At 43.7% G+C, this 14,592-nt stretch overlaps 1 protein-coding gene across 2 annotated transcripts in view; it reads left to right on the top strand.

Annotated features, from left to right (window-relative positions):
* Positions 1–14,592, top strand: part of ITPR3 (inositol 1,4,5-trisphosphate receptor type 3) — a 104,467-nt gene that overhangs the window by 59,126 nt on the left and 30,749 nt on the right. For both annotated transcript variants that reach the window (XR_014527552.1, XM_083509150.1), the window contains exons 11-27: positions 626–768; positions 877–976; positions 2,194–2,354; positions 2,793–2,934; positions 3,850–4,011; positions 4,182–4,354; positions 5,328–5,447; positions 6,768–6,950; positions 7,792–8,043; positions 8,946–9,090; positions 10,633–10,780; positions 11,537–11,733; positions 11,913–12,042; positions 12,903–12,960; positions 13,193–13,358; positions 13,782–13,946; positions 14,435–14,503. Coding sequence is in view for 1 of the 2 variants with exons in the window: in XM_083509150.1 (XP_083365276.1) it covers positions 626–768; positions 877–976; positions 2,194–2,354; positions 2,793–2,934; positions 3,850–4,011; positions 4,182–4,354; positions 5,328–5,447; positions 6,768–6,950; positions 7,792–8,043; positions 8,946–9,090; positions 10,633–10,780; positions 11,537–11,733; positions 11,913–12,042; positions 12,903–12,960; positions 13,193–13,358; positions 13,782–13,946; positions 14,435–14,503 (2,514 nt within the window). In the remaining variant the exon portion in view is untranslated. The remainder of the gene's footprint in view (positions 1–625; positions 769–876; positions 977–2,193; positions 2,355–2,792; positions 2,935–3,849; positions 4,012–4,181; positions 4,355–5,327; positions 5,448–6,767; positions 6,951–7,791; positions 8,044–8,945; positions 9,091–10,632; positions 10,781–11,536; positions 11,734–11,912; positions 12,043–12,902; positions 12,961–13,192; positions 13,359–13,781; positions 13,947–14,434; positions 14,504–14,592) is intronic.

Genomic DNA, 14,592 nt, shown 5'->3' with positions numbered 1-14,592 from the left:
CATTAAAAACAATACTAAAAACAAAACCATGGGGAGCGTGAAGCATTCATCTTAGTAATAGTTTTCACAGCACTCTTACCTCAGTGTCTCTAACTGGGTTCCCAGGTTATGACATTATCAATGAAATTTCTATGCCAGTGTATGCCACAATGAATTGGCCTGGACAGGTGCCAGTCATTAAGATTTTTCTCTCTCCCACCCTCCTCTTCTCTCCCTCTCCTCTGGCTTAAATCACTTTAGAAGTTTGTATCCCAAACTCATGGCCAGCAGCTGTGGAATACTAAAACTACATTTTGTTTGCTTTATTCTTTGATTTTAGACTTTTAGGTCGTGTGTGTGTATTGAAGGGGCATGTAAAAATGGCGGAATTTTAAAATTAGGACTAAATAATCAACAGTTCACTGAAATTACAAGAAAAATCACAACACAGAGAACAGCAGAAATTACTGCAATAACAAAAACAAAATTGACTAAATAAATTTTCATACCTGGACTGGCTTGCTGTAGGTTGGTGCCCTGGAACTCCCTGAAGATCCCATAGCAAGTTCATGACCATTTTTGGTGCATGAACTTTGGTGGTTTTTGCTTACACATAAATGAAAAAAAATGCCTTATTTTGGAACAGGCCGGAACAAGTCGCTCCAGTCGGAGATACACAGGGGAAAAGATCAAATATCGACTGGTGGCTGTGCCTCACGGCAATGACATTGCTTCCCTTTTTGAACTGGATCCCACCACACTGCAGAAGACTGACTCTTTTGTCCCACGGTAAGTTGCTTTATCCAGGACGTCCAAAGAATCCAAGCCAGAATGTTTCAAAAGTTGAAATAGAAGGAGAGAAATATCTTCTTCATTCTTACCTTCTTGTGGTTTCAGGAACTCCTATGTCCGACTGCGTCACCTTTGCACCAACACTTGGATCCAAAGTACCAATGTACCCATTGATGTGGATGAAGAGCGACCCATTCGCCTTATGGTAAGTTTATTTCTGGGCCGGTGGCTGATTCTGCTATTAACAGAGAACTGGTCCTTGGTGAAGGGAGTGCCAGCTTGTGACAGGAACCAATCTGGCATTTCCACCAGCCCTGTTAGTATCAGGAAGGTGGCCCTGTGGCTCTGTCCCACCACAAAGGCTGCTACTGCTTCTGACTGCTAGAAGTCTTTGGTGACTGATAGTGTATGGGCAGTTCCACAGTTCTGTTTCTCGTAAGCTATCTTGGAAGCATCCAATACTGACTGCAGCTAAGAGACAGAGTTATGAGCTAGATGGATCGGTTGGTCATATTATTGTGGCAGTATAACGTCATGCTTGATTTTATGTATTAAGACATTTCTTTCTTGCCTCTCTCTAAAAAAAATTGGACATGCAAGGTAGCTTACGATACAAGGAATATGATGAAATACTGTTGTTTAGTCGTTTAGTCGTGTCCGACTCTTCGTGACCCCATGGACCAGAGCATGCCAGGCACTCCTGTCTTCCACTGTCTCCTGCAGTTCGGTCAGACTCTTGCTGGTAGCTTCGAGAACACTGTCCAACCATCTCGTCCTCTGTCGTCCCCTTCTCCTTGTGTCCTCAATCTTTCCCAAGATCAGGGTCTTTTCCAGGGAGTCTTCTCTTCTCATGAGGTGGCCAAAGTATTGGAGCCTCAGCTTCAGAATCTGTCCTTCCAGTGAGCACTCAGGGCTGATTTCCTTCAGAATGGATAGGTTTGATCTTCTTGCAGTCCATGGGACTCTCATACATATGGCACACTATGAAACACCAACTATAAGAATCAGAAGAATAAAAAGGATTTAAAAACCAACCAACCCATGAGCAAAATCATCAGCTAACCCCTCCCCCCGCACACAAAAACCGAGTCCAGAACTTATGTCTCTCACCCAAATCAGACACTCACTTGACCCGGGCACTTTTTGATCTGGCACTGAAAAGAAAGGCTGGGGTGTATGGCATGTGCCTCTTGGACCAACGTATTCTAGGACAGGCATGGCTAAACTTGGCCCTCCAGCTGTTTTGAGACTACAAGTCCCATCATCCCTAGCTAACAGGACCAGTGGTCAGGGATGATGGGAATTGTAGTCCCAAAACAGCTGGAGGGCCACATTTGGCCATGCCTGTTCTAGGAGGTGTAAATTGCTTATTTGAGGGACAAAGCAAACTTTGGTATTTGATGACCAGGTTCTCTTTTTCAGCTTGGCACATGCCCCACCAAGGAGGACAAAGAGGCATTTGCCATTGTCTCTGTGCCAGTGTCAGAAATCCGTGATCTGGACTTTGCCAATGATGCCAGCTACATGTTAGCCAATGTAGTGGAGAAGATGAATGAAGGATTCCTCAGCCAGAATGACCGGAGGTAAAAATACCCCAAGTATTTTGATTCACTGTGTATGGGAAGGCAACGGTGGAATGGGATTCACTGACAGATGCAATCAACATGTGTGGTTTTAGGTCCATCAACTTGAAGAACCAATAGCAGGTTGCATTTTGCAGGGAAACAAGTTTCATGTCCATGAGGTAGCCTGAGCATTTTATTTTGATTTGTATAATTTGTCTTCGAGACATAAATTTGATGTTTCTTGCTGCAGAATTTGAAAATGTTTGGATGTAGAATTTGGTGTAGCTTTGAATTGTAAGGAAACAAGGCAAATTATTAAGTCCATAGTTCACATCTATGTTGATTTGGTTTCTTGTTAACTAAGTATGTGGGGTGTGTATGTATGGTGTTAATGACCCTGGTTTGAGGGAGTGGGGGGTCATTTATTGATGACACTCACTATAACTTGTCTGGCAGGTTTGTGATCCAACTGCTAGAAGACCTGGTTTTCTTTGTCAGTGATGTGCCCAACAATGGGCAGAATGTTTTGGATATCGTTGTTACCAAGCCCAACCGGGAGAGGCAGAAGCTCATGAGGGAGCAGAACATTCTGAAACAGGTGATTGGGTCTAGAGAGAAAGACTTAAGATGGAGACAAGATCATTGCAGTATTAAGTGGAGTGTTTTACTGCTTCTCCAGTCACAATTCTCTTCTGAGGCTACAAGGGAGTAAAGCACCTTACTTCTGAGTAAACATGTACAGACATGTCCTGCACATTATAGGTCTTTCTCCAACATTGGCGTATGTGGTTATCCTGAAATTTGTTATTCTTCCAAGTTGTTTCAACAGGAAAGGCTTTGCTTTATAACGTTGCAACTTAGCTTTAGAAGCTTTGTCCCTGACAGTTGGAGGAGCAACTGCCCTCTTGTAGCTTCTGACTCCTTGTTCCACTGTGATAGGGCATCTGAGGAGCTCACCATTTCCAACATTATTTTGTATTTTTTTGAGCAACAGGCAGGAACCTTTTTTCTCTGCACCTAGATTAGGTAATCATAGTAAGGTGAAGGGAGCCTGCCATTACGAATTCCTCAGAATGAAAAGTTTATTCTACTTTGCCTGTTGCCTCAGTTTAAAGAGGGAAGGGGAAGAATGACCACTTTAGAACAGTGCCTTTCTGGAAGTGCCTCTGTAAACTGTGAGATGTTTTAACTCCCTTGTATATGTACCCTTATTAACTGAAGGGAATGTAGCCCAGTGGATCAAAATGGTCCTTAATAAAGACACAGAGGCCAAGGTGGAGCATGCCAGAGGCGGGTGCAAGATATTTATCATGAGGTATCTTCCTCACCATCTCCTAGTCCTGGTCCATTTCCATGGATGTTAAAGAGAATGGGGATGGAATGGGACCCAATGGGACCCCACAGCACAGCCATCATGGGTGGGGCCTAACAGAAGTCCTCCAGGGCCACTCTCTAGAACTGGTCCTGCAGGTCCTTTTCAGTTTGACTGGTAACTTCCATTTCCATTGGGTAGATCTTTGGGATCCTGAAGGCTCCATTCAAGGACAAGGGTGGGGAAGGCCCACTCGTACGACTGGAAGAGCTGTCTGACCAGAAGAATGCTCCCTACCAGTATATGTTCCGGCTCTGCTACAGGGTGTTGCGGCACTCCCAGGAAGACTATCGCAAGAACCAGGTAGGCCTTCACTGACATGAGGACGTAAGTCTGTGGGAGATAGAACTTGGGGGTTCTGTTTTTATGAGACCTTTAGGCATAATGATGATGAATGTGGGAAACAAAGCATTCAGACAGTGAGGAATTAAGACTTGCAGTTCTAACTCAGGTGCGTTGTCCTCGTCCTGCAGGAACATATTGCCAAGCAGTTTGGCATGATGCAGTCCCAGATTGGCTACGACATCTTGGCCGAGGACACCATCACTGCCCTCTTGCACAACAACCGCAAGCTGCTCGAGAAACACATCACCAAGACGGAGGTGGAGACATTTGTGAGCTTGGTGCGAAAGAACCGGGAACCCAGGTGTGTGTCGCCCCACTGGCAGGAAGGCAGCCAGAGCTGCCAGCTTTAGAACCAGGCCTTTTAATCTGCAGCAGTTAGCAGGTGATAATATCTATCTCCATGGTAAAGCGCTTTAGCTGCTAAATCAAGCTGTTGCTAAAGACTGAAAAATGAGGCTGCCTTTTCTGGCTAGCTGGTGATCCTGGATACAGTTCAAGGTACTAATACAGAGGGGAACGTATTTCCCAATGCTTTTACTTTTTCCTTCCATGTGGTGCCTTCTATGGCAGCTGTATGTTGTGGCAATGCCTCTTGCATGCTTGGACGGAGGCTGGAGAGTTGGGCGTGTGTATATGTGAGAACCTCTGAAAGTTGCCGTACAAAGGGTCCCACACCTTTTGCTCCCCTTTTGCCTCTGCCCCTGCCATCACTGCCCTGCGGGCCCCTGGAAAGTTTCCCCCCAGAGAATGTGGCTGAAAAAGGTTCCCTTCTCCTGCTGTTTGTGAACTCTACCCTTTTGTCAGTGTGAAAAACCACAAGCCAGTCCCTCTTCTAGGTTTGTTTGACTAAAAGGAACTGAAGTGCTGTGGATGTAGTGGGGTTGGCAGCAGATTGCTGGAGGGTAGCTGTGCTAGTCATGTAGGTGGAGGAGTTGAAGGAACTGTGGCAGGAAAATTGTTCAAAAGGATGGTCTGAATCAGACAAGGTGGGGGGAAAACTTACACAGTGTGTGTTGATAGCTGACATAACAGATGCACCGGGTTGTCCTTAAATATAAAACGTTGCAGTAGGATTTACTTCTGTGTACCCATTTCTATGATGTTAAGAATGACGTTCTTGATGTTTGATTGCTATGTGCCAATGTGGGATCAGGAAGATGATTGATTTCCTGCCCGTAATCCAGCCAAAAGCAGCTCAGATACACCTGGGCGGAAGGTAGTCCTTGTAGGTTGTTTGGAAGATGATATGATAAAACCTCTCCTATGTCTCCTAGGTTTTTAGACTATCTGTCAGATTTGTGTGTGTCGAACCATGTGGCCATTCCCGTCACTCAGGAACTGATCTGCAAGTGTGTGCTGGACCCCAAGAACACCGACATCCTGATCCAAACTGAGTGAGTATCTAGAGAGCCCTGTTCCTTTGAACACTGAAGTTGCCTTAGTCTTCCGCTTAGAAATTACCTTCTCTGAGAAGGGTCACTTTCAGCCCATATCAGTTAAAAATGGGAAGAGCACCCCATATAAATAAAAAAACCGAGTACCTTGGGTCAATGAGTAAAACAAGTTAATGAAGAAGGTATTGAGAAGAGTTCTAATTTTTGATCTTACTATATACTTGATTTAATATTTGTATGCTGCTTTCCCTACTAGAAAAGGGAGCTTCCAGGAAACCTGTTTATTGAGCATTTATGCTGATTCGTTTGCAGGGAGGTTAGAGGATGTGGCATCAAAGGAAGTTTCATCCCATACTTTCTAGTGCAGTTCCCCATCACTTTCCTTATTTCAAAAAGTCTGATCCTTTGAGGAAGTGGATTTGTTGCCCAATTAACTTGGACTCTGCAGCCTGAATTTGCCGTATGTAATTGAATCCTATCTGAAAATCATAACAGTCTGAAAGCGCCCTAAGTTGAGCTCTGAGTGGCTGCCAACAGTAACAAATACACACAGCAATAACAGATAAAAACAACACTTCATCAGTCTAATGATATAAACAAACACAAGAGCATTTCAGTAAGCAAAATCCAGCAATTCAGTAAAAAAAGGACACAGTTCAATACAAACCCGTAATAATTCAGAAACAGTTCATTTCAGCAAATTCCAACTGTAGGTTATGATGTTATGTCCCACTCAAGTCTGAGGGTTGCCTTCCAAAACATTTCTCTATACTGCGAGCGGACGATCAACAAAGTTCAGTTTCTTCTAGATGTAGTTATTTCTCCAGCATGAATGAGGAGAAGTACAGACAAATGGTGCTGATTACAGAGGAGGCATTATATTATAGCCTCCCTGAAGGAGTCAGTGTATCCTGAAGATTAAATTACTACATCATAATGTGGCCATTATTGGAGCCTCGTTCTGTAGTCGGAAAGCAAATTAGAAAAATAATGGACAGATTAATAGAAAGACAGGAAGGGGGAGAGACAGGCTATCATTGTCTGCCAGCTGCAATGTCAGTTGCTGGAAATCACAAGCACTGTTGCATTCAGATCCTCTTTGCGGGTTTCCCAAAGTCATCAAATTTGCCACTGTGAGAACAGGATGTAGACTCTTCGTAAGTTCTTATGGGTGGAGAGGAGTCCCTTACTGGCTTTGAACTGGCCTAGGGGTTAAATGGCATTCGGCAGGTTCCTTTTTTCTTCTTTGTTGCCATTCTACCTGTAAAGTGGGGGCAACAATCTTATGGGTTGGTTCAGTGTCCCATTCTGCTTTTCCAGGTTGAGACCTGTGAAGGAGATGTCCCAGACTCACGAGTACTTGAGTATCGAATTTTCTGAGGAGGAGGTGTGGCTGACTTGGAGTGACCGAAACAACGATAACCATGAAAAGAGCATCCGGCAGCTCGCCCAGGAAGCACGAGCAGGCAATGCCCATGACGAGAACGTCCTGAGCTATTATAGGTAACAAGTGGTTCTCCATTGGTATTGGTTCCACCTGGTCCTCGACCCACCCTTTTCCTTTTTAACAATTACTGCTTGTTACCCTAAGTCAGGCTTCCTCAAACTCGTTCCTCCAGATGTTCTTGGCCTACAACTCCCATGATCCCTAGCTAGCAGGACCAGTGGTCAGGGATGATGGGAATCGTAGTCTCAAAACACCTGGAGGGCCGAGTTTGAGGAAGCCTGCCCTTAGTAGCAATCCTAAAACAGTCTTCTTAGCGTGTTTGTTTTTAAATAGAACTTTAGTTACTCTATTGTGATGATGGTATTTGCAGGCATAATTTGATTTCCCCTCTGTTGTATACGTATTGGCTGCATCATGTTGTAGTGTTAATCTTTTAGTGGGATGGGGTAGGAGCAGTGCTTTTTTTCTGGGGGTACTCAGGGGTACGCACACCCTAAACATTTTGTCAGTCTTTGTACTTTTGTCCATTTACTGTATTTTTTTTTCCTGATTTGAACTATGAAACGGATATTTTCTTGAGTCAAAATGAGAGTGCCCCGAAACATTTTTAAAGAAAAAAAGCACTGGGTAGGAGTCTTCCTGTTTATAATACTGCAGGACGATCACTTTTAGTAAATGTTGCTGTTTTATTCTTTTGATGTTTGTTTCACACTTTTGCATTTGTAAGTCTTTTTGTTAAACAAGAACAAGGGAACTGCCATGGAAGAGTCTTCGATTTTACTAATTCTTAATCTGCTCTTTTTTTTTTTTTTTTACTTTCCACACATGCTCATACTTACGTGACTTTTTTCTTTTCACTCTTTGTCTCCTCTCCACCCCTGCTTTTGCCCTTTACAGATACCAGCTGAAGTTGTTTGCCCGCATGTGCATGGATAGGCAATACTTGGCCATTAAGGAAATCTCCAAGCAACTGGGAGTGGAGCTCATCTTCCTCTGCATGGCGGATGAGATGTTGCCCTTTGACCTCCGGGCTTCCTTCTGTCATCTCATGCTGCATGTACATGTGGATAGGGATCCACAGGAGAAGGTGATGCCCGTGAAGTTTGCACGTCTGTGGACTGAGATTCCTACAGCCATCACCATCAAAGAGTAAGGAATATCTGGAGGACAAGGGGATGCATGTATGGGGGGGGACCATAGCAACTAGGACAGTGTTCTTCAACTTTAGATCTCTGGTGTTGTTGGACTGCAACTCCCACCATCCCTAACCATTGGCTAAGCTTGCAGGGGATGGTGGGATTTGTAGTCCAGCAACATCTGGAAACCAAGATTGAATAACTCTAATCTAGGTGCATATCCCACCCTCTTCACTGGTCGCAGTAGTAATAATAATAATAATAATAATAATAATAATAATAATAATTAATAATAATTTATACACTACCCATCTGGCGGTATGGAGAATATGGATGGCCCAGGTAGAATAACCTTCTAGGAAGTGTGTGTGCATGCCCAAATGATGTCATAAATGCAGCCACCAAGGTGATTGCAGGTAACTCACAACTTATGCTTATTTAACATATGTACCCTCAGCTTTACATGCTTTGCTGAATAATAATAATGATGATGATTATTATTTTTAAAATGATGCAAAAATGGTGTACATAGGGGGGAAATAAGAAATGGTTTGAAAATAGTGTGCATGGGGAAAAAGAGGGTGGGAGAGCAGGAAAAAAATGGCCAGCAACCTTTGTGAGAATGTTTGGGTGTGGAAGAGGCAGTTGGAGAGGGTGATCGAAGGAGGCCAGAGAGACTTGAGGGGTTTGCAGCAGTTTTTAAAATGGGTTTTTTAATGGTTTTCTAGGGGTGGTGGTTTTGGCTTTATGCAGGTTTGCTTATATGTGCAATGGCCAGGAACTCAACCTCCCCATAAATTACCTGTAATTCAATGTATTCAGAAAGCCTAGAGTTGATCTGTGGTGGAGATTAGGTACCTCATTCAATCAATCAATCAATCAATCAATCAATCAATCAATCAATCTCCTTTGCAGCTATGATGCCAATGTGAACAGCTCAAGGGATGACAAAAAGAATAAGTTTGCCAGCACCATGGAGTTTGTGGAGGACTATCTCAACAATGTGGTCAGTGAGGCAGTGCCCTTTGCTAATGAAGAGAAGAACAAGCTCACTTTTGAGGTCAGTTTCCCTTTGCCATATTCTGGGAGTTTGGCCCTGGCATACATTGCTGAATGTAAGCAGTTCTGGGGCTGATCAGTGCCTGGATGTACATTGCCTTGGATTCTGTGATGAAAAAAGATGGGATATAAATGTAAGAAAACAAATTAATAAAATAGTTGCACTTGGATGTCCTATCTTTGTTTTTCCATAGGTTCTGTCCACACTGGGAAGAAATCCAGGTTATATTTTGCGGCTTTGGGGGTTGCCTTTGTTTCCTGTCATATAATGGCAGGCTGAACAATTGGGTTCTTTCCTGTATTCTAGACAAGCGTTTTGGGGTTCCTTTTGAGTCTATATTGTTATTACTATTTACTATCTCACATAACACTGAAATAATATAACTGTGTGTGACTGTCTCCTTTCCACAGCCCTCATGAACTGGGCATGTGAGTTTTTAGGTACACAATCAGTTCTGGTACAATTTGTCAATTAACAATGTGTATCCTTTCTGTGGAATTTGGTGTATTTCCATTCACACAGTGTTTTGTTGTGTGTCAAACTGAAATATGGAAATCAGTGTCTTTTAAAAGCCGTTAAACACCATTGGCCAAGCCCCATTTTCCAGATTCCCCTCCCCACCCCGCCATACATACCACTTCCTCCAGCACTGGGTTTCATGGCTTGAGCCATAATATAAAGGAAAAAAATTCATGTGACATGGTCAGATCTTTCAATGTTTTGCTAAAAACAGCCTCCATGGCACCAGTGGTAGTTAAAACAAAACAAAACAAAATTTCCTCTCATGCCATTTACCCAGTATGACGTTACAGTGGTACCTCAGGTTACAAATGCTTTGGGTTATAAACACTTCAGGTTACAAACTCTGCTAACCCGGAAGTAGTACCTTGGGTTGAGAACTTTGCCCCAGGATGAGAATAGAAATCGCAGGGCAGCGGGGTGGCAGTGGGAGGCCCCATTAGCGAAAGCGCGCCTCAGGTTAAGAATGGTTTCAGGTTAAGAACAGACCTCCGGAAAGAATTAAGTTCAGGTTAAGAATGGTTTCAGGTTAAGAACAGACCTCCGGAAAGAATTAAGTTCGTAACCCGAGGTACCACTGTATTCCCTTTATATGAAGTTGTTATTAACCAGAGGGGGAAATATACAGGTACAATGAATACCTGTATGTCCCCCCCCCCCCGTTAATAGCAGCTTCAAAAATGTGAAATCCACCTTCCCCAATGCTGCAAGCTCAATTCAGATTTGGGCTCCAGTGGCTGTTTTTAACAAAAGTAAAAGGCACAAGGAGATCTGGTCCACAAGCTCTTTCATGTCACATGTAATTTGGCCCCAAGACTGAGGAAGAACTAGTTCTCATTGCTGCCACTGTCAGGTGGCACTATCAGGAAAATAAGTTGCCACTGGATGGCTTTTGACACCATCAGCTCTTGTTGACCTCATTGGTAGTTTGGGGCATTTTTCAAGAGCGTTTTGAAGCTTAGGGTGATTTCATCTTCACTAGTTTGATAAAACCTTTCTCTCTCTCCCCCCCCCCCCCCCCAGGTTGTCAGTCTTGCCCACAATCTCATCTACTTTGGCTTCTATAGCTTTAGTGAGCTGCTGCGTTTGACACGAACTCTGCTTGGCATCATAGACTGTGTCCAGAACCCTCAACTGATGATGCAGGCCATGTACAATGATGATATGACTGGTATGTCTAGTCAGTCTTCGTCTTATGAGCAAAGGGTGAATGCCATCATTTAAATTAAAAATAACATCTATTTTTAAATGCTGCAGTCTAATAAAGCACTGCAAGGGTATGGTGTTAGATAGGGGTTGTTTGTCTTAGGTAGGACAGACGTGTGGCTCTCAGATGTGGCTAAACTTCACCTCCCATCATCCCTGACCATTGCCTTTGCTGGCTGGGGCTGGAGGGAGTTGGTGGTCCTACAACATTTGAAGGGCCACAGATTCCCCACCTCTGTTTTACGAATTACGGAAGAAGCATAATTCATTCCATGACCCTTGATAGGTCAGAAATGGTTAAAGTAAAACCCCACAATTCACCTTATATATTTCTCTTTTTTTGGTTTGTACATCACATTGATTCACTTAATGGATATGACCATGACTCGCTCTTCATGGCTGGGGGTGTAATTCGGCTAGGATCATATAATGACCTGCACAGAATATTCATACACTGGACGACAATTCAGAAGAAATAAAGATGTCGACAGAATAATGAGGGGAAATAACTTGAAATTAGCACAGAAATAAAAATGTGCTCTGCTTACCCGCCAAGGACTCAGACCAGATATTTTTCAGTTTCATAGTACTTTTCTTTGTACTATGCTTGCGGAGGTGCGTTTTCTGCTGATCTCCAGCAAAAGCTCAGCAAATAGCCATTGCAAGAGGTCTATGTAAGTAGGACCAGCTTTGACCATGATTTTTGTGGTTGCTCTTCCAGGGAAAAATGTCCGGAGGTCCATCCATGGTGTCGGCCAGATGATGTCAACTATGGTGCTGAGCAGGAAGCAGTCCATCTTTGGTCCCTCAAATATGAATGCCGTGGTAGTTCCTGAACCTGCTGATAGGGGAAGGAGCATAGAAAATGAAAACATTGTGGTGATGGAAACGAAGCTGAAAATTCTAGAAATTTTGCAGGTTAGGGCAAGTCTGAAATTCCTGAGACCTTGTGACCATGTGACACCAATAGTTGCTCATGATGGACCTTTTCTTGACAGTGACTGGGGGCTTAAGAAGGGAAAGTGATGATGAAAGGTTGGAAAGGTGTGCAAATTGGATTGATTGATTATCTCTCCGTACTCTCTGTTCTTCCTTAGTTCATCCTGAATGTACGTCTGGATTACAGGATCTCCTATTTGCTCTCTGTCTTCAAGAAAGAATTTGTAGAGGTCTATCCCATGCAGGACAGTGGAGCTGATGGAACAGCTCCAGCCTTTGACTCCACAAGTAATCTCCTACACCTCCCTTGTATTTTCTACCTACTTGAACTGTGTCATTGATTCCTTTCTAACTTCATATTGCTTTAATAGACAATACAAAAGCTGGCAGGTGTTAGACCTTTACCTGCAGATCAATGGAACCCGTAACACTGTAGATGGTGTTGGATTACAACACCAATCATACATTACCATTGACCATGCTGACTGTGATTGATAAGAATCCAGCAACATCTGGAGAGCTACAGATTCCCTATCTGCATTCTAAACAGGAAAGCAATGGTGGGGAACTATTATTATTATTATTATTATTATTATTATTATTATTATTATTATTATTATTATTGTTATCAGCCATTTAGGGTGAATCATGCCCATCTTTCCCATGCCCGGGTGCACTTCTGATTTTCCATTTGCAACCCTAGCTTGCATTTGGTGCTTTTTGAATTCAAGCCACAGCTGCAAATATCTCCCTTTGCATGGCAACAGAAAGGGGCATTGGATTTTAAAAGTATCAGATTCAAGCTGCAGCTGTGAAGGAGGAATCCCTATACTTCCTCTGCAGCTTGAGGTTTTCTGCACCTGATGAGGAAATGCCTGACCTCACAGGATGCATCTGATGTCATATGAAATCAGATTATTGAAAGGTGGGCCACCTGCCTGTCAAAGTGGTCCATGGAGTGTTGGCCACTTTTGGGTCCTGCCAAAAGTGGCTCCCCACCTTTGAGACAGAGACAGATGGCAGGGTCAGAAATGTGGAGCTGTTCAGATGATTAGTTTTCCCTTCCTTCCTTATTTATTATCATCTCTGAGTTGTCTCCTAATGGTGCACAGCATTGCTCACTTCCTATGCATTTCCCTTTCCTGCAGCTGCAGCAATGAACCTGGACCGGATAGGGGAGCAGGCTGAAGCCATGTTTGGGGTTGGGTAAGTTCTTGTCACTTCCAGCTCTTCTTTTAGTGCTCCCAATTGCCTTTTTCAAAGAGCATCTCTTTGTTCAGAGCCAAAAGTGTAGGCATAGGAGATAATTAATCACTAGGAGCTGCCATAAAAATATTTTTTTAGATAATGCAACACATCGGGATTATTGCATGCAAATCATTATTGAAGCTCCAAAACCAGTGTTGGATATGATGTCCTTTTTTCAACTTGGTGGCAGGAAAACAAGCAGCATGTTAGAAGTCGATGACGAAGGAGGCCGGATGTTCCTTCGGGTGCTGATCCATTTGACCATGCACGACTACGCCCCACTTGTCTCAGGTTCCCTTCAGCTCCTCTTCAAACATTTCAGCCAGAGGCAGGAGGTCCTGCACACCTTTAAGCAGGTAACTCTCTGTGCCATGTGACTTCTGCCAGCCAGCAAGTCCTTTACATCTGCTTCCTTTCAGTGTTGTCTTACAATTCTTCCTTGATGGAACTGACCACTTGGCTGTTGCTTCACTTTGTTTGGACCTAGCTGTGAAAGGAACAAGCATTAACTTGGTACTGTGCGCATCAGGTGGTGCTTGATCCACTAAGATTCCCATCCATCTGAGGTTAGTGTGGGGCCAGTGTGTGCCTCCACACATTCTTTGTTAGGCACAAATTTCATAATTAGAGGCATCGTAGCCATCTGAGGATCCCTTGAACAAACTGAGAGAGATACATGTCTCACATGCTATCTTTTAACAGAGCTAGGCCGTTGTCCTGGTTCTTTTTTTGGACAGCCAGCAGCATCAGCAGATGTTCTTGACGGTATCTCAATGCAGGTTCAGCTGCTGATCTCTGCTCAGGATGTTGAGAACTACAAAGTGATCAAGTCAGAGCTGGATAAACTACGCATGATGGTGGAGAAGTCTGAGCTCTGGGTGGAAAAGAAGGGCAGCTCCAAGGGAGAAGACGGACAAGAAGGAGAAAAAAAGGAGAAGAAAGAGGTAGAGCTGGAGCGTCTCTGGGGCAGGCAGGGAGACCTCTGCATTGCTGGTTCGAAGTCTGGGTGTGCTTTGAATGATGAATGAATGAGAATCAAGAGCCTGGATTGAGAACACTCCACACATTATTTCAGCAGTAATGTTTGCTTTGCCACTGAGTAATCCCTTGACAGGGGGCTTTTGCTAATCCTGGATCTCTTGTGAGTATCTACGACAAAAAGTGGATGGGAAAAGGAGAACACTCGATTAGGAATGGGTGTGTGTGTGTGAAACGACGACACAAGGTAGTCACTCTGAATCAGGTTTGGCTTCACTTATTACACTATAGCATAATATGTACCTAAAAGATTAGTTTGTGTACAATATAGGCTAGCCTGGTTTTTGACTGCTATGAAGGGAGAGCAGGCTTCGCAGAAAACACGAGGGTGGATTTCTTCTTCATTAACTGCTGCAAGGATGCCCGAATAGTTTTATTTCCTTCCCCTCCCCAGCGTACCGCAGATGAGGAGCCTGGGACCCCTGGAGAAAAAAGCAGTGAGAACTACCAGCTGGTTAAAGGGGTAAGCGTTTGCACCTGACATTCCTTCTTGGGAAGTTGTGAGGAAAGAGGGGAGAACCTTGCCCTGAGCTTGTTGGAGGAAGGTTGGGG

Source organism: Podarcis liolepis, assembly GCF_965112155.1.
Source record: "Podarcis liolepis genome assembly, chromosome: 6".
NCBI lineage: Eukaryota > Metazoa > Chordata > Lepidosauria > Squamata > Lacertidae > Podarcis > Podarcis liolepis.
This window is presented reverse-complemented; position numbering and strand designations above follow the sequence as displayed.